At 39.5% G+C, this 21,186-nt stretch overlaps 2 protein-coding genes across 7 annotated transcripts in view; one reads left to right on the top strand and one right to left on the bottom strand.

The window, feature by feature from the left end:
* LOC126374330 (uncharacterized) overlaps positions 1–9,135 on the top strand; it is a 43,185-nt gene extending 34,050 nt beyond the window's left edge. Inside the window, exon 12 of the mRNA XM_050020901.1 lies at positions 8,923–9,135. Coding sequence (XP_049876858.1) covers positions 8,923–8,940 — 18 coding nt within the window. The 3' untranslated portion in view covers positions 8,941–9,135. The remainder of the gene's footprint in view (positions 1–8,922) is intronic.
* Positions 1–21,186, bottom strand: part of LOC126374313 (hillarin) — a 69,372-nt gene that overhangs the window by 22,034 nt on the left and 26,152 nt on the right. For all 6 annotated transcript variants that reach the window (XM_050020864.1, XM_050020863.1, XM_050020869.1 and 3 more), the window contains exon 4: positions 17,613–17,803. In XM_050020864.1, coding sequence (XP_049876821.1) covers positions 17,613–17,803 — 191 coding nt within the window. The remainder of the gene's footprint in view (positions 1–17,612; positions 17,804–21,186) is intronic.

Raw genomic sequence — 21,186 nt, 5'->3', positions numbered from 1 at the left:
CGCTAATCTTGACCTTTGCGAGGTCAGACAATTTACATAATTATCAGACACGACCAACTTTTTGTTACACTATTGTTTTATATTTTTTTCCGGGCGTGTACTCGGATCTAGTTTGAATAGGTAGTTCGGTTTTAATGCTGCGCTTGTTAATTTGTCTTCTTGGGAACTTAATTTATTCTACCTATACAGCTGTAAAGATCATCTGATGCCATCTCCTTTGTTATTTTGTTCGAAAATAAATCACTTTTGGCTATAATTATACTGGTTCTGTTACACACACTCACACACACACACACGTTATGTGCGTGTATATAAATAATTAAGACAATTTGTAAAAATGCTCTTGCCCTCTACCTTCATAGGGTTACAGAGGTGGCCAGGTAATAATTAACCTTAGCACAGTTGTAACATGGTTCCTAATTGCGTATTTTCATCCGCTTCCACGTGATAATTGTTGTAAGGTGACGTGAGGTGGTCGCGCCACTTATCTTTATAATAGACGCATTAAATAATTTACTATGTAGAGTCGCTATCTTATGTGAAAGATTCAAATCTAACGATTTATAATCATAAACACTTTCCTCTTTATGAAAAGAAAATCTTGATTGGCTGCGTCTTGATCACTTTGTGAGACTGTCCTTTGTTTGGTAAGGACTTTTCAGGCTTGAATCACCTGATTGTCCGAAAAAGTAAGTTGGTTCCGTGCTTCGGAGGGCACGTTAAGCCGTTGGTCCCGGCTATTAGCCGTAAAAACACCTCCACCAACCCGCAGTGGAGCAGCGTGGTGGAGTATGTTCCATACCCTCTCCGGTTGATTGAGAGGAGGTCTGTGCCCAGCAGTGGGACGTATATAGGCTATTTATGTTTATGTTATGTAGCTGCGTAAAAAGTTGACGAAAGGGATTATACAGGGTGTTAGTGACAGACATCGTAACGAAAACTTTGAGGGATGATTCGGGCAATGATTCTTGATTCATGATTTATATATAAAGTGGAATTTCCTGTCGAAAAATTAATGATTTTTTTTTGTGTTTTTTTAAATTATTTTCCGTTCCATACTTTTGCGACCGAAAATTCCACGTGAATATTAACATTCCTACTTGTATGGCTACCTGTATGTAGTGGTACAGTCATGAGCAATATAATGTACTCACTTTAGGACGCTGTCGCACTAACATATTTGACATGTAGTGAGACTTACAGTTCAATTTATCAAAAAAGTTAATGTGACATAGTACCAAAGTCAATTCAGTCATTGAATCAATTCATCTAAAAAGCAATATTGCAATTTGACATTTGCGCGTAAGTATATAAAGTTACAGTCAGTGTGCAATGTTAACAAATGTAAAATAGCAATATTGCTTACTTCAATGTGACCATTTAATCCCGCAGAAGGCCTAGCCAGGTGGCAAACGATCTTATTTATTCAAAACACTATGAGTAACTTGTGCGACTTAACTTAAGTCCTTTTGACCCGACTCTTCATCAAAGCACACACAAGCAACGTATTCCTAAGCAGGACCATAGCAGTAGTTTTTAAAATGAAGGATTCTCAGAATTTAGTGCTAAAAATTCAATAAAAAACACATTTGCGTGACTCAAGCACACAAAATGCGTTTAATTTGTATCAACCCACATTACTCGTAGTTACAAACGTACCTACTTACACGTATATCACCGCTTGAGATATCCAAAAGCGCCCGCGCATCGGCATATAGATCGCCAATTAACTCTGTTAATAGTTTCCAACCAGCGGGATTTCTTTGCAAGAATTCCAGTTCGAAAAAACCGACGCGCATAGCGTTGCGGGTGGAAAGCGTAAAATGTGCGCGCTAACGTATATGAGCGTCGTGAGGTGTCAAAGATGCTCGATCATTTGCTTGGAGCTATAGGTACCTTAGTTATGTATTGGTACTATAAAGCATTTATTGTATCGGAACCGAACCGACAACGGAACCTGAACCGCCGGCTCTGAACTGGCGTGCGTGTATGAAACGATTGATGAACGTGGAGGAAGCAAGATAAGTGTGTCAGGATCGAAGCAAATGGAATCCCATAGTCTCTGCTTACCCCGGTGGGAAATGGGCGTGAGTTTATGTATGTATGTATCGGAAATAAAGACTATAAGTGTAGAATATATATGAGTTGATGAGCGCGCAGCGTAAACCAGTGAGGTAAAAGTTAAATTTCCGCGCAAAGCAAACACAGGTGTTTAAAATGCAACAAAAATAGTATTTCACGTGAACGACGTCGCAGGAAGAAGTTAACAAGCCTGAGGATACCCAGGTGGAATAGTGGATGGAGAACACACGGAGATTACGGGAAATTCTACTCCCAAGAGATTCACGTATCAGTCTATACAAATCTATAATAACAGGGTAGTCACCATGAAAAATTTGATAGAGGGGCTCGTTGGCTACTAGAAACACCTTTATTAAGGTATACTAATTATCTGTACTTGTGTACTTTTCCATACATGGGGGTTTCTGGAGCCCCTCTATTTTTTTTTTGTTTTGAACAGCAACCATAGGCTATTTGACAAGTTAGTCAAATGAAATAACTTTTACGAAACGTCAAAACGAAATACTGGCCTGTGACGTCATCAATAAAAGCAGTCAAAAGTCGTACTTATAGTTACTTAATTTATAATTAAATTTAGAAAACAAGCCAAAATAATAAAAAAAAGCAAAAATAAATTTAAATTTTAAATTAAAAAAAAAATAAAAAAATAATAATTTTAAATTTTTTTTTAAAAGGAAAAATTAGATTGATTTTTGATTATGTTAGACTGGCTTCTATTTCTAGATTAGCATTTTATAATTTATCTACGACCCAGTGAAATACCCATTGATCTATCTTGTATGACTTAAATAAAATTAGAAGGCGTCTGCAGGAATCAGGGCCAGTGTAGTTCTAAAACTATAGTCTAAGTAGTTCTAGCTAGATACAGTTCCCGTGCCAATTCCGCTTCTAGCCTCAAAGTATCAGTTACAGTCATCCATCACGCTTTATTTGGCGAACGAGGCTGAACGCTGAGCGCTATTCATGTACTTTTGATTGATATTTATGTGATTGCACAATTGCAGTCGTTTTTCTAATGAATTCAACACGTTTACTCTAAACTGGACTAAACTGGTTCTCATTTAGTTTGCATCTACACTAACATTATCTTTACCATAACATATTTATATAAACTACTTCTTGGCAGTTTGTAAGTTTGTTTCATTGTAGGAAGTTATCTTTGTAACTAATTTTGATTTTTTTTATTTAAGATCATTAATTCTTTCACCATTAGTAAGCTATAAAAAGTGTGCGAGCCCAGTTTGGAAAACTTGTGACTTATTGACGCATCGTAGTCTCAATAGGGTAGTTTCCGACTAGTCTAACATACATAACATAAACTGCCTATATACGTCCCACTGCTGGGCACAGGCCTCCCCTCAATCAACCGGAGGGGGTATGGAGCATACTCCACCACGCTGCTCCACTGCGGGTTGGTGGAGGTGTTTTACGGCTAATAGCCGGGACCAACGACTAGTCTAATAAATAAATAAATAATAAACGTTTATTGCATGAATTTAGGCTAGGTACATTGCAGATTACAGTGGATAAAAATAGTAGGTATCACCAAAATTTACTTTTTCAAGCATACACAATGAAAGAACGGACGGTACAAGTTACATTACGTTAAATTCTGCCTATACGTATAATAAATAACAATTAATGAAATACCTTAAGCTACCCATATTCATAAAATATTAAAACTAAAATGACAAAACACCAAAATAAAAAAATTTAAATCTAATCGGTTACTTTTTATTAAAGGAATTTGTAACAAGGAGTTTAAAAAGGAATTTGTATGAAAAAGCAACTTGTGACGTCATAAAAAAGTGACAAAATGTTGCAATTATTACATTTTTCATTAATTAAATTCATAAATAAGTTGAAAAGAAAAAATAAATCTATTTCTTTATTTTGTAATCAGAATTTCTTAATTTATTTTTGACAATTATAATATTTGTCTAAAATAGTTTCATTTTACCCAAAACAAAAGCGAAAAAAACCCAACGGGAAATCGACCGTCTTATTTTTATTTGAAAAGCGCGCCAATCGACTTTCGACAGCAAAGGCATTTCCCCGTACAGCCACATGCTCGATCCGTTGCGTTCGGTTACACAATCGAGAATCGACAATCGAGCGCCAATCACCCGCTCTTAATTAACAACTTTCTCCGGGCATTGAGTCAACGAACTGACAGCTTCCATTGATCAAGTGATTGGAAAAAAAGTGCCGCTTTTGTTCTTAAGGGTTGTTTTTAGTGCACACTTTTGTAATTATAGTTTGTAGGCAGTTTGTAAGATTACACCTACTAAGCGTGAGGCGATCTTTTACTTTACGTACCTATAGAATATTATTGTACATTACCTATAGTATAAAATTAATCAATTTATTTAAACTTTCATCCATCTAGTCTAGCCATCATCATAGTTAGCCATCTTCGGACTTCGTATCACTTCGTAACAGTGGCTGCAAGTTGTCATCTGAATACTTATGGCTCTGCCCACCCCATTAGCGATACAGGCGTGAGTCTATGTATGTGTGTATGTTTGTATCTAAGATATAATATTTTTTATTTATTTATCTCAGGCAATTGATTGAATTGAAAATAATATAGAAATACTAATTAGAGACATTTTGGTGTATTTTTCTCTATACTTACCTCCCTCCCTGCTCTGTAAAGTCGAGAAACTACTCTACTAATCCTTCAGGCCATTGTCTTCATATATCAATTTGTTTATAACAATCTACGCTAAATGTTTCGCCTCTTTCTTTTTCATGTGAACAGCGAAGGATTGGAACTGTCTGCCGTCGTCTGTTTTCCAACCCTTTATAATCTGTGAGTCTTCAAGGCTTAAGCGTGATCCACCCCAGACCACATCGTCACTTACCATCAGGGGCCTGTTTAATAAAACTTACAATTGTAAATTACAACGACAATTTAATGTTCATTACGTAGCTAATATGAAACTGCAAAATATTTGTGATCACGAACTCCGCAATGTACATCAAATTGTCATTGTAATTTACAATTGTAAGTTTTATTAAACAGGCCCCAGGTGGTTGTGGTCAAACGCGAGCCTATATGAGTTGTAATAACTAAGTTAGGTATGTATAGTTAATGAGACTATAGTCTCATCTACAGAAGACTCATCAAAATTTCAAGGAAACCATCACTCTAGTATCAAGATATACTTGCAAGTATTGTCTCTCACAAACAGCTGTGCAAAGTTTGCGGTGTATACTCCACGATAGTGGTTTTCGCCACGCCATTGGTATTTCCGTAGCTTGAATATGTGGCAGACTTTGCTGGCGTATCTGTATTTTTTTGCTAAAGTGATTTGTGTCTTTTTGACAGTTGTAAAAGGTGCAAATCAGTTTCGCCAAATATTGCAGATACGTCAATTCCCGACATCAGCGACGGTATAGTGTGCCTACTTACGAAGAAAGAGGATGATTCGATTTTCGAAAGGATTTCTATTTTTCAAATTTATTTGTTAGATTTTTTGTTTTTTTTTTGAGTTTGTTTGTTTGTGAGTTTGAAGTTTGAGTTTGTTCGTTGGATACGAACTCTATCAAACGCCACACATTGAAATTACTGTTTAAGTTATCAGTATTCAAATATTATCATTTTGTGTTTTTATTTCTTGACATAACTTATTGTAGATTTGCCGTAAAATTCATTAAGTACTTGGCCGGACAAATAGGGAGCGTTGAGGGCTCTCACCCGGTACAAAATTTTAGACCATTGGACCCGAACGAATGCCATCATCTGTGCTTGTTAGAGTATGTATCACCCTACATAATCGTTCCCTATAGGCAATTACGCATGGCATACCGCGCGAGGCGGCGCCCGCGCCGCGGCGTGCACGCCACTTGCAGCGTTATTAATTACTAATGCTATAGGAAGCGCCACCGAGCCGCGACGCACCGTTGCGTTGTCCACGTTGTGGCTTGTGGTGGTCTACTATCATACTTAACTGTTAATTTACATATATACTTTACTAGCTGTTACCCGTGATTTCGTTCGCGAGAAACCCTACTAGCGTAATCGTATACGACCGTATACTCACGTACCATATACGGTCACGAGTACTAATATGTATACACTTTGATCATTTCACATTATTTGTTATGACAAATTAAACCGTAAGTCTCATTAAATGTCAAATATGATAGTGCGACAAGGTTCTAAAGTGGGTACATGATATTGCTCATAGTCATGACTGTACGTATTGATGTAACGTCTTAGCACTAAATAAATATTTTATCTATCTATGAAAAATTATAAATATTTCATTTAAACTTTGCCACCCTATTTTACTTCCTTAGGGGTTGAATTTCACAAAATCCCGTCTTAGTGAGTACCTATGTCTTAAAAGGAATCCCCATGCAAAATTTGAGACTCCTACCATTTGTAGTTTCTGAGATGAGTCAGCCTTTATATAGTAAAGCTTTATGTATAATATAAAATATAGATTAACACATACATGCACACTATAAACTCACGCCCGTAATCCTTAATGGGGTGGGCAGAGCCACGTGTAATAGCAGACATAGTAAATGGCGATATCTGTTTTATCAGTCACTTTATTGTATAAGTATAAATACAAATAACGAGTCTCCTTTGTCAAACAAGTAGGATAGCGTAGCCAATTCTCACTATAGCGCCATAATACGACCTACGTATAGCCTACACCATATGTGCCATTGTCGTAAATAACCATAAAACGCCTAAAGTATTGTTTACACTATTAGGAAAACCCATTCTTTGTTTGAATTAATTGTGCGCCGTTTCGGAATATAACAGACTGTGAAATTCTTTTACAAGGGCAGATGTGTATAGTTCACATTGTGTCAGGGACATCGTACCGATTACTGAGGGGGATGATTCAGACCGTGGTTCTGAGTTAAGAAGAGAGAAGAGTGAATATCAATTGGAATTTTTCGTCGCAAAATTCATCTCTTTTTCTGAATTGTTTTACATTTATTTCCAATTCTGTACTTTTTCGATGAAAAATTCCACTTGATATTAACTCAGAATCATGAGCCGAATCATCCCCCTCAGTATTCGTTACGATGTCACTTACACCATGTACAGGTACTTGTAGCCATATGGGTATTTATGGGTGTTAGTGACACTGACACCGTAACAAAAACTTTGGGGGATGATTCACACCATGATTCTGAGTTGATATCAAATGGAATTTCCTGTCGGAAAAATCATGAAATTTTTTTAGTTTTGTAGTTTTGCGACGGAAAATTCCATTTGATATCAACTCAGAATCATGGTGTGAATCATCCCTCAAAGTTTTCGTTACGGTGTCACTAACATCCACTTCTCGCCAGCTGTGTTTAAGTCCCATGTAATAGGGGGCAAGCCTATTGCCATTAACCGGGTATTCATTCTGGAAACCACGTGATATAACTTGAGTTTGTGGTCAAATAAGGAGTTCAAATCCCTTTCAGCTGATAAGTATTTATTATTTTATTTATTATTTATTTATTTTGAGGAAGACTTACGGCCATATACATTTTCTAACATAATAACCAGACAATAACTAAAGGCTAATTACAAGTCTCCACCTAATAGTGGCTAAGTTATTTACCCTTTTACAATCATAAAAATCAAGAATTAAGTAAGTAGGTTAAAGCAGGTTAAGTAAGGTAGGTACAAACATTTGATGTTCTCAAACTAGGGCTAATAAGTCACTTGTGTCTCAAAGAAAGTTTTCGCAATTTTTTGTCGCATCATGGATACTTTAGAACAAAACAAGTCTAGATCGTACTCAGGTGGTAAGCTGTTAAAACTGTCAATAGATCGTATCAAGTAGGTATTTTGCCTATAGTTAGTTCTCGCAAAAGGTGCCCATAAAATAGGTACGATAAAAAGTCCAATTAGTTTCTTGCAAAGTAATAAATTAACTGGTTGCATTTAAGACCTCTTGGTTACATGTCCTCTGTGATAGACCAAAATCGCCTACAAAAACATATATTTTATAATTATGACTAATGATTCATAATTTCACCACTGTTAAATAATTCGCTGGGCTCTGTAACTGAACTTTTGCTCTTTGATTGTACTTATCTAAAAAAAAGCATATACTAGGTGAATAATATTTTTTATATAGGAGAGATAGTCCATCTCACATTTCATCAATTCAAACCCCATAAATAACAGCCTCCGTGGTCTAGTGGTTAGAGCGTTAGGCTCACGATCTGGAGGTCCGGGTTCGATTCCCGATGAGGACATTGTCGAAATCACTTTGTGAGACTGTCCTTTGTTTGGTAAGGACTTTTCAGGCTTGAATCACCTGATTGTCCGAAGATGATTCCGTGCTTCGGAGGGCACGTTAAGCAGTTGGTCCCGGCTATTAGCCGTAGAAACACGTTACCTCCACCAACCCGCAGTGGAGCAGCATGGTGGAGTATGCTCCATACCCCCTCTGGTTGATTGAGGGGAGGCCTGTACCCAGCAGTGGGACGTATATAGGCAGTTTATGAGGAGAGATAGTCCATCTGACATTTCATCAGTTCAAACCCCAAAAATCTTCGAATGCTTTTCCCGAGATTCGAACCTGCGACCTTATAGGCTGCGAGTCACACGTTCTCCCACCGAGCTATGTGCGATAGATGAGGTTCAAGCTTACAGTTACGCGGAGACGTTAGACTATTCCCACGCATGCGCGAATGTCTTATGCACTGATGTATTCACACTACTGGCAGTCAGTTTCACTTAGCTTCTTTTAGTTGCTCCGGTGAATTAATAAAAAAAATATCATCATCATCTCCCTAGCATTATCCCGTTTTTTCACAAAGTCCGCTTACCTAAACTGAAGATTTGACAGGTCCGGTTTTTTACAGACGCGACTGCCTGTTTGACCTTCCAACCCGCGACGAGAAAACCAGACCAATACAGGTTATGTCACATGCCTCCGAAAATGCATTTCTCGGGAGTGTGGCTTTCCTCACAACGGGTACAGGCGTCGAGGTAGACCTCGAAAAAGATGGTGGGTGCCACGGTTTGTACGCTTGCCGGAGGGACTGGCTAGACCACTCATAGGACCACGAAAAATGGAAGGAATCTTGTTGCCTGGTCTTGAAGTAACATACTTATTCAAAAGAACACACTACTACTCATAGAATTAAGTTTCATTGTTACTAACACTTTTAATATTTAATATTTAATTTGATTGTTAACTAACCTAGTAAGTAAGTAAGTGCATTGTTACTAACAAATTATGGATGTATACGTATTATCCGAAATAAATTGTTTTGAATTTGAAAATACCTAAGCGGAGTCTTCAAATCATCATCTCCAAGCATACAATTATAAACCTTCTTACTAACATTCAAAGAACTATTTCATATGAGCTAAACCGGTAGGGTAAATGATCAAGTATGGGACAATGCCTGCATTGTAGACGTTGAGAGAAATAATTTATATAGGCGCCACGGTCAGTTCCGTTCGTGGTATGCATCCTATTATTGCCTACCATTATGACAGCATTAATATTTAATCATCTTCAACTAATGACGGCCTCCGTGGTCCAGTGGTTTGAGCGTTGGGATCACGATCCGGACATGCCGGGTTCAAATCCCGGTGGGAACATATCACAAACATCACTTTGTGATCCCTAGTTTGGTTAGGACATTACAGGCTGATCACCTGATTGCTCGAAAGTAAGATGATCCGTGCTTCGGAAGACACGTTAAGCTGTTGGTCTCGGTTACTACTGATATAAGTAAGTAGTCGTTATATGAGCCATGTCAGGGGCCTTTGGTGGCTCAATAGTAACCCTGGGCAACCCACACGATAGAAGAAGATCTTCAACTAATAACGTAATTTGGTATGCAGACTGGACCTATAGATAAACCTTTAACTAGGTGAGTGAACTTGTTAATTCGCTAGATACCTATCACTTTAGAATAAGGAATAATACTACGTGTAGAACGGCAACTCTCCGCTCCCCCAACCCCCCTCCCCACCACCGAACATAGATTAGTCTTCAATATCGTATGGCGTCAGACGTCACACACACAGATGCGCGTATACGCGCGTCAATGTGTGGTGTCTGTGTAAAACGAGGTTGTTTGTATGATGTGTCCGGGGTGTGATATCACGTTGGTCTAACCGAAAACTCGGGTTAATTCATCTTGCGATGGATGTACCTCTATCCCGTTGGGATATAGTCGTGAGTTTATGTTGTTAGTGCAACTAGAATCTAGATTTTACCAAGAACTTTAAGACTTTACCCGATAGTAATTATCAGATAAGAGACCTCAGGGTGTCTAGGTGAAGTGAACTTCGGTAGGTAAAGTCGTGTGGAAAGTGTCGGAGAGCCGGCGTGGTCGTCGATTGCCTCATTCAGCGCTTATCGCTATCGGCGCACTAGAGTTGATTATTTCAATAATCATCTTCCTCTCAAACGACGCCCTGAGCCGGGGTTGTCTCTTGGGACAACATATCATCATACCCAGTTGGCTGGGTACCCTCAGTTCGTTGCTTTCCATCGCGCAATGGCCGATGGCGGACAAAAGGAAACATATTCGGAATAAAAAAAAATAACATTACGGTATTTCGGCTTACGTGGGAAGTATTCATAAGGTCAATGGGTTAGTATTGTGCTTGCCGGTTATTTCTCTAATTAAGTCTCTTATTGTTACCCTAATGGATGTAAGCAGTCATTAAGGTGCTTTTTTAATTAAAACGTCCGCTGTTTTCGCATAGTCAGCCGCTGCGATGTGCCTTATTGAAGTGAAGTAACTGTTTTGTGGGGACTTTCACCTTATTTAAATACAGGGCATTTTGCTGATACGAATTTTGGATTATAAGTATAAATTATTTTTTATTAGGGTTCCGTACCCAAGAGTAAAAACCCTATTACTAAGACTTCGCTGTCTGTCCGTCTGTCACAACTTCAACTGTCTAGCTATCGCATATATCTTTTTGTAATTATTTCTTTTAATTTTGGCGCAATAAAGTATATTTGTATTTTGTATTTGAGGACTATACTCTAATTTTACTATACTCTAATCTAAGTTCAATAACTATTCCACTCCTTCTCGTGTCCGATAATGATATTCATTTATAGAATAGAATAGAATGGAAATTGTTTCTTATAAAAGTTTTATATGCTCTTATGTAGCTGGTGAAACCGAACTTTGTTTTAAATACCCGATAGCATCGGTCGCATTAGAGTGGGGCTATTAAGAGTAGCTATGTAGCCACAACCCTAAACACCTTACGATTTGCAGCAACGACGGCTATTAAATTCGTAACTAAAAAAGTAAAATCGTGCGCATTTATATCAATATTCACGTTCAGGTGTTACATTAATGAATATTTATGTTACTATCAGTGTGTTGAATCTCCATCACTCTTACCGTCAGCAACTTTCGCTCGTTTCTCATTATTTGACGTTAAAACATCAGATTTCATATCATCAAATAGCCATAATTGCGCATAATTGGTTTTAGACATGAAACTATGTTTATTGATTTGTGTTAAAAGGTTATACGAGTATTGATATTAATGTTCTTCTCACATGTGGGTTTGATGAACCTAATCAACCCTGGTGACAGAGTTATTATCGAACCGCGAAACGCCCCTGACATGGCTCATGTAACGACTACTTACTTACTTAAGTAATTAGTATCATCTTACTTTCGGAAAATTGAGTGATAAGCCAGCAACGTCCTAACCAAACTGGGGATCACAAAGTGATTTTTGTAGTAATTTCCCATCGGGATTCGAACCCGGGACCTTCTGATCGTGAGTCCAACGCTCAGCCACTGGACCACTGAGGCACAGGAACTCATTTCCAATAAAAAAAAGGAACAAACAACGTAGACTCGACAGGTGAAACCATGTTGCAAATCTTAATAGGCGCAGAACAGTCAATGAGATGAGAGCGACATAAAGTATTTTTATTCGCTACCAGTTCTGCAAAGAAGTTTAATATAATCCAGAGTGTTCTAGAATGATCTAGTTTCCTCCGAATAGTGGTGGGCACTATTACTGGTCACAGCCCACTTAATATACATATATTCACCATAGGCATTCCAGACAGCCCACTTTGTAGAGGCTGTCTGGAGGCAGAGGAAACTGCCTCTCACGTCATCCTGGAATACGTGGGAGTTGCAGCATAACGGGCACAAATCTTACAGAAAACAAGGTCGCTCCGTGAAGCCTGCGAGCGCCCCAGGAGGTTTCTGAGCTTCTGGAAGGAGCTAGTTTGGCGGCGAGGGTGTGCTGCCGCCAAAGGATGTTTTCGGGGTACCGAACAGAGCATAGTACCCCGTTAGCCACAAGTTGGTAGTGTGACTAGGGATCGACGATCCAACGGTGTTATGTTGAAAGTTGTATATATGCGTCTTGCTGTGAAAACTTCCATATCGCGTTTCACGACTGCTTGAAAACTGCATTATTGAATGTGGCGCCATCTGTTGCATGTGAGCGGAACTAGGTGGCCAACTAGTCGGGTCCGCTACACCAGGTTGGCTAGTATAGCCAAGACTTATTACACGCATAATGGGCCATCTATGTGTCTAAATGCGGAAAATAGTGCCATACCATACCAACAACATAAACTCGACAGTCGAAACCATGTTGCAACTCTTAATAGGCGCAGAACAGTCAATGAGATGAGAGCGAGATAGAGCATGTCATTGTTGCACAAAAGACGTTATCATGAGGAAGACAGACAATGGGAGCCTCGGTATTGTATAACCGAGCTTCACTACTAGATACTTTAACTATGGGTTCGATACTATCGCACCATTGAATACGTTTTTAATCGCAAACAAAGATGTTTCTGGTTTAGAAAATAGGTGTTATTAAATAAGCGATCCGGTTTGTTAGTCGAGTTTCACAATATTGTGTAAATAGACACATTGTACACTTATTTGTAGAGAGGTAAAGAAAGAACTGTTTATGGAAGAAAAAAAAATGTCGACAGATATTTATAACAGTCTTTAAAAAAATATATCTTAAAACTTCCTTTCAAAGGTGGCGTGTAAGTTGTCTTCTGATTATTTGAGGCTCTGTCCACCTGGGGGAGCGCCGCCCACAACATAGGTCCCGTGCCGTAGGGCTCCCCAGTGTTCCGGGCAGCCCTCGGCGGAGGGGGAGGCGCTTGACGCGCTCCCATGGGCGCTGGGCCCGCAAGAGCATCCGCCAGCGGGGACGCGGTTGTGTGCAATTGCGTTTCCGTATCCCCGCCACACGGCGGCAAGGAGGAACACCGTTGGGTTTTAGTGGGTATACCGGGTGGCGACACCCGGGGAGTCCCACATAACCACGTCGCCCCCCCCGGGCTGTCCACCCTAGGCATTGAGGACGCGATCTGTTGAAGGTATGTTTAAACACAAAACCCTGTCATTGGCACTCGCCTGCGATACGCTCTACGTCCGATATAATGCCTAATGTTGAGTCGGGAACTCTTGCACCGTTTTGTCTTAACACGCGTTTTGTAACTGCACCTATTATTAGTCGTATGGTTAACGGTGTTTGTGAGCACAGCCTTTAGCTTGTCAACTGGGTTACAGGTTACAGTTTAATCTACACGCGAAGTAAGACTAGTTTTCTTTTTTTTTTGGGAACTTCTCTCGTGTGGATTGTGAGGTGGATTACCAACCTCATCAAACCTGATGTCAGGGTTACTATTGAACCGCCAAAGGCCCCTGACATGACTCATGTAACGGCTACGTACTTACATCAGTAAGTAGTAACCAGGACCAACGGTTTAACGTGCCTTCAGAAGCACGGATCGTCTTACTTTCGTACAATCAGGTGATCAGCCTGAATGTCCTAACCAAACTAGGGATCACAACGTGATATTTGTGATATGTCCCCACCGGGATTCGAACCCGGGACCTCCGGATCGTGAGCCCAACGCTCAACCACTGGACAACTTTTGGGAACTTTACTGGCCATATTTCATGCACTGCATCACTGAACACAGTCACTGTGGTCCTGTGGTTTATCGGCTTGCTTCTCAAACAGGGAGCGTCGGTTCGAACCCCGGTACTGGACTTGCACCAATGGCACCAGTTGCCTCAATCATTATAGACGGTGATACGCATCACCACCTATCACGTTGGTCGAACAGAAAGCTCGGTGAGGCGTGGGTACTTAGTTCATCTTGTGATGGATGTACGGTCATGAGTACTAATATATATACACTTTGAAACCATGTCACATTAACTTTTTTGACAAATTAAACCGTAAGTCTCTTTAAATGTCAAATATGATAGTGCGACAGGGTTCTAAAATGGGTACATGATATTGCTCATGACTGTACCTCTGACTTGCTTATGTTATGTTTAATCTAATCCAGTGGTTCCAAACCTGGGGTAATTACCGCCTCAGGGGTAAAATGGAGATTCTAGGGGTGTTACCCACACGGGGTGGCACGAAATAGTATTATAACTCTTGTTACATTAAAAACAAAAGCCAGAGACCGTCTGAATGTTGAGCATGACATGAGATGCGCGTTGAGTGAAACCGAACTAATATTGTCCAATCTTCACACTAGTTAACTCCGAGATTTATATATATTACTTTACTAGTTAACTAAACGTGCATTTTCCTTCTTACATAATAAATATATATTCGTTCGAATTTGTGTGGTTTTATTTTAAATTAGGGGTAAACTTAATTTCCATACTTGTTCACAGGGGTAGTGACATTAAAAAGGTTAGGAACCACTGATATAATCTAATTTTACAAGCTCCTTTAATAACATACAGAGTACATCTCAAGACCGAACGTAAGCGTAAGGACAATACGCTCTGAATAATGCATTACTGACCTACACACAGGCGCGTGCGCATCAATCCAATGTGACCACGATTCTTGGCAGTCGACAGGTGAAAACCGGACCTCCTGCGATAGAAACTTCCTCCTAACATACCGAAGGAATTGTGGAATTTACAATACGTACATTGATTCATCGCTGATTGACAGCTGATGGATTTTCACTTCAATAAGCAAGGTGGTTGTGGTAAAGTGTATTGGCAGACTGAACTTGCTCAATCGCAGTACGGTAAACCCACCAGCCAGTGACAGTTGCGGTCAGTGTTTTTTTTTTTTGACGTGATTTATTGTAGGTTTGTGCTGAAGGCTTTCACCCGGTAAAAAAAAAAGACAAGAGGCCTTAGGGCGTCGTTTGAGAGGATTATATTTATAAGAATTAATCGACCCTACTGAGCCGATAGCGATAAGCATTGAGGGTAATCGTCGACCACGTGGGCCGATATTGGTATTCGGATGTGGTTACCTTTAGCGAGCTCTATATGGGGTATATACATTCACAAACTTTCGTTTTTAATTATCGCTAAACCGATTTAGATGAAAGAATTTAAGAGAAATATACCTATTTTCTTGTTTTATACCTTCTAGAGCGTCATGTTTCCGTAATAGAATTGCGAAAGCGGTATATAAAGCGAAAGTTGATGGTAGGGGTGGCAGAGGAAGACCTAGAAGGACTTACGTTGACCAAATTGGAGATGTCCTTAGAAAAGGTTTAGTACGATCTACTTTGAAGCGGCGTGCGCGTATGAAGCGATTGATGAATGTGGAGGAAGCAAGAGAAGTGTGTCAGGATCGAAGCAAATTTAATTCTATATTTATTCTCTGCTTAGCCCAGTGGGAAATAGGCGTGAGTTTATGTGTATATATGTATGTTTCCGTAGTCAGGGTTTAGTTAAGATAAAACAATGTCGCAGGTGGCATGCTCATCTTTGAAGCAGATATAATCATATCTACTTAATGAAATTTTTCACGCAGATTTAGATTAGACACAATGCAATGTTATGAAACCTCGCGGCCACGATTAGGGCTATGTTGCGCATCATTATAAAACAAACCGCGTGGTTTTGATAGAGTTGTTAATAATAATAACGCCATGACAAATGATTCTGCTCCAATTATTTTAACATGAATTGGTACTGTTGTCTGTTTACAGAGTATCGCGTAATCGGTGCGATTTCTCATCGAGCGATGGCTTCGGAACCAATAAAGTTGTTTGGTGCATGGTATAAGAATATAGACGCATTGCCCCCGATTCCTGCAGACACCTTCCATTTTTATTTTAAGTTACACCTGTCATTTTATTATCCGCCGAATAGGAAAGGTACAGATGACTGACAGATGTTAATTTTAAAATGAATGAGTGAATGAAAGAATAACCCGAGCGAATCAAATAGGTATCTCGCTGGTATGCAACCCGTTTGACGTGTGCTGTCAACTTAATTCTGTAAAATGACAGGTATAACAATAAAATAAAATTAGATGATGTGTACTCGAATTAGTACATTTCCACTGTATTTTTTTTCTAAGATGACCATAAAATTATGCCAAGTACGAGTGTGTCAGTACTATTCAGAGTCGGAGGACCTCCTTGTATGGCTTTGAAATAGGCTACTCTGGGCGCCATTCCACTCGCCTCAGACAGAGTAATGCGGGGCGGAAGGCAAGACTGAAACCACTGCTATATTTTTCCCTAAAAGTAGCATGGAGAATGCTACACCGACAAGAGCGTGCTTTTAAATTAGTGAAGATGACGTGTATGTTCTTGTGAATAGCTATTCACTAATGATAAATCGATTGTTTATGGTATAGTATAAGAATAGAAAACAAGATGCATGGCAAAGGGTATTTATGGTGATAAGTACCTGCAGCCTTATTGTCATGTCATTGATGGAATGTTAATAAAGAAATCGTGATGTAGGTGTGGAAGGAGGGAGTGCGGAAGACTGCAAGAAGTCACGTAACACAAGGGGCTGCGGAGATTAAGGATCGGTAAACGGAAATGAACATGGAAGCATTCTTCTGGCTCAAAAATGACGTAACGAAAATCTGTGGACGGGGGGCTTCAAAATCATACCGCCGTGTCGTGACTGACGTATTTGCATTTTTGCTAAAACAATTTGTGTCTTATTAACAATAGCATTAAAAAATTCAGATACGTCAGTTAGCGACCTCAGCGATTATCTGGCTTCTGGTTTTTTTACAAATGGCAACGGAGAGTGAGATGACGTTAGCGCGGTAACCTTGAAATGTTAGCTGTCACTTGTTTTATTATACCATGGAATGGACATAAGGTGACATGTCAAGCCCATATTGCTAGATAGAATCATCTACACGTTTAATTAAACAAATCCGCTTCAGCTTATAATAAAGCCTGCGCATTCCGCTTGCACACGCGAGCGTTCTAGTCCAGGAGGCAAGAATGCGAATCAGATGTGCTGATATTGCTCGACCACGCCTGTACTATGTCCACGCGATCTTAGCTCACCTGCGCGGACGCACATACACAAGATACATAATGCATTTTTTTTTATATAAGTACTTACTATACTGCATCATTGAATACTTCGTAATATTGGTGTCTTACCGCTATTTGACAGATTCTTAATTTTTGGAGGATTTAGTTCATATTCGCAAAACTTAACTGCTAATAAGCATTGACGGACAGTAAATGGTTATAATATTAGACTTTAATTATGGAATGTCGCATTTCAACCATTTTTCTCTAAAAATCACTCACCAAGTAGCAATCAATGGGTTTCTCCTTGGGTCTGTGGTAGGCCTTCTGCAGCTCGGTCTGTTTGAGCGCATGCGCGATGTGGAGCGCGCTCGCGTCGAACCTGCCGTATTGGTAGTCCGGCGTGTCACGCGACAACTCCCGCGCAGGTGATGCGTGCACGCTGCCGCCGTTTGTCGCGCGGGTTGGCGATACTGCGGGCAGAAAAAGATACTGTTAGTGTATACAATATAATATTATTATTACACTTTATTGCACAGAAGGAACATATAACACAGTAATACGAATCTTCTTCTATCGAGTGGGTGTGAGGTGGATTACCGACATCTTCCACCCTGGTGTCAGGGTTATTATTGAGCCGTCAAATGCACCTGACATGACTCATGTAACAACTACGTACTTACATCAGTAAGTTCCGAAAGCGTTAAGGAACGCCTTAACGTGCCTTCCGAAGCACGGGTCATCTTACTTTCGGACAAACCAGGGATCACAAAGTTATTTTTGTGATAATATTATGTCCCCACCGGGATTTAAACCCCCGGATTGTGAGGTCAATGCCCAACCACTGGACCACGGAGGCAGTTACAAAAGTACTTTTGTTTACTTAATTCGTATTCCTAATTCAATCGGGCACTCGGATTACGAGCTAGGTACTGCCAACCCCGATACGAATTATAGGCGTGAGTCTACCATTAACAAATGACGAAGAAACACTAATCTCGTTTACCCATCAATCCTAAATAAACGATCTAACAGTAAATTATTTTCCATACAAAAGACATCAACGCGTTCGTTTCTTCAAAGCGAACAATTGCTATCTCGGTTCAGCGATCGTTATAAGCATATTAAACGTTAACATCATTACACATTATCGCGGTCCATACAACGGTAACGCGAATGGTATAATAGATGTATGATTAGCGTTCATTCGCACGCGTCACTGGGTAACGCGTTTAAGTCTACTAGAATGACTTTATATCGTACTTTATATACCACGGAATAGAGAGAGGTTCCAACCTCTCTCTATTACTTAAGGCCCTAACGCGCATTTTGTATGAGAACCGCTGTCGCCGGTTCCACCCCGCTCTCTTTTCCTACTACTACTCCTGTGGGCTCCGTACGGCAACCGCGGCGCGAATTATATCGAGGCCTTCGACCAATAGCCGTTTGACATCCATCTACGTAGATACGTAGATAGCATTCTGTAGTATATTTTATAATGATATGGTACTTATTTATAGATGTTTTGCGAGCTACCGACAATTCGACAGAGAAATAAATGGCGTGATCCGTAATACACGTTTCATTGTTACTCCCTATACATACGGCGGTTATATAAGGATATCTCAGTGGCGACGCAGCTATATCGAAAGTATTTCGATTAAACCACGCGTTAATTACATTTATCGTTAAAAATATGGATAGAAATATGGATAGGATATCTCACATTCCTATCGTTTATTGGTTCAAGCGCTCAATAGAATTCGCGCCGCGCTCGGCGTGGTCGTCATGCAGACTCGGCTGCAAACAGACAACTACAATAGCTCTACTGCTTCTCAAATTCCATAGCCACTTTACTGGCAATGTATATTTTATGTGACAGGCTGTAATTTTACATTACTTTTCGTAAGATACTGCATGCAAAAGTATTTTTTGATAAATACCCGACAATGCTAAGGTTTTTAGCTTTCCTGTGATACGGAGGGATCTCCTTGCATGATAGTGATGTGACATGCGCATGGCTAAAACTAGCGATATTCTCAGTCAATCGATTTAGTTCTATCTATCCATAACATAAGCTCACGACTATATCTTAATTGGGGTAATCAGAAGTACATTTATCGCAAGATGAACCAATTACCTACCCATACCTCACCGAGCTTCGTGATAGGTGGTGAGCCGTATCGCCGTCTATAATGATCGAGCCAACTGTGTTAGTGAAAATTAATAACTCATTGGTGCAAATCCGGGGTTCGAATCGTCGCTCCCCGTTTGAGAAGCAAGCTGGTGACCCACAGGAGCATAGTGACCTCAATCGCTATTTGACAGTCAACTTTTACAAAAACCTTCAATGCACACGGGAGATAGAACTGTCAAACTGGAAATTAGTGATGTGACATCTCTCTCTATTTAAGAGCTCCGCTCTTGTCGGTGGAGTAATCGCCATTCCTCTCTTCTTCCCGCCAAAACCTTCACCTCCTGATACGACACGATCTGCATCTTCTCTTTTATTTACATACATACATAAACTCACGCCTATTTCCCACCGGGGTAAGCAGAGACTATAGAATTCCATTTGCTTCGATCCTGACACACTTCTCTTGCTTCCTCCACATTCATCAATCGCTTCATACACGCACGCCGGTTCAGAGTAGATCGTATTGAACCTTTTCTAAGGACATCTCCAATTTGGTCATCGTTTGGTCTTCTCTTTTATTTGTTTCATAAAGTTATCCTAGGTCTACCCCTGATGTGACATGTGCGTGGCAAATTCGTTCCTAGTCGATCGATTCAGTTCCGTTTATCCATATAGGTATATTTATCCAATAAAATGGTTATAATAATGAATGTCCTACAGCTATAAGGAGGTGTGTGGGACCGTTTAGGTCATTGTGAATTCTAAACTCCAGTCCTGTCTACCTTGAGAATAATTATATGATAATGGTCTATAATTAATTGCATATTAACTGGGAACAAGATAAATAAAGCTTATTTAGTGATGTAGATGTAAGTTGATTATGTTAATAAAAGTGGCTAAGAGCAAATGGGGATCCGTGGTAGCCGAGTTGGAAGAACGATTGATTCTCACTGTGAGGTCGAAGGTTCGATTCCCAGCACGGGCCAATGATTTTAAAATTTGTTTTCGTAATCACGTTTGGATCGTAATTGATTATCACGTGATCAGCGATGAAAAAGAACACCGTGACAAAACCCGAAATGCGTTTCGGATGTATTTACACGTGTGACATAACCTGTATTGGGCTGGTTTTCTAATTTTTAAAGAGTAACTTAATTTTAACTTAGTTTAAGAGAGCAAGAATGTGTCCACTAACACTTTTTTACCGTCTCTTTTAAGGGGAAGCCACTATGTAATGTGTTCTTTATTCTTTTGAAATGAGAAATTAATTTAATAAAAAGTAGCGTCGATTTCTGCTACCGATACATGGTTTACATTATATGATTTGCTTAACTCTAATGTTAAAGTAATAAAAATGACTGATACGCCGTTAAGTACACTATAGTATACATCTCAGTGACGGCGAATGGAAGGAAATATAATACATAAATCTATCCATAAGTTTAAGTGTTAAACTTTGTAATAATCAAGATTCGTAATTATTAAATATACTTATTATATATACAGTGTGTCAAAATTATGTCAATTTTGGTGTTTGTTAAAATGATTTCCAGTTCAATACTTTTCGGTTCGTCGGAAAAATTCGACTTGATATTAACTCAGAATCATGGTTTGAATCATCCCCCTCAGTATTCGTTACGATGTCACCAAAGCCCTCTATAGGCATGATCTAAAGCTTTTTCTTCAAATTAACATACCTAATTATCGTGAAATGAATCT

The sequence above is a fragment of the Pectinophora gossypiella genome, chromosome 17 (assembly GCF_024362695.1).
Source record: "Pectinophora gossypiella chromosome 17, ilPecGoss1.1, whole genome shotgun sequence".
Taxonomy (NCBI): Eukaryota; Metazoa; Arthropoda; class Insecta; order Lepidoptera; family Gelechiidae; genus Pectinophora; species Pectinophora gossypiella.
Note: the sequence above shows the minus strand (reverse complement) of the source record. Positions and strands in the feature narration are given on the sequence as shown.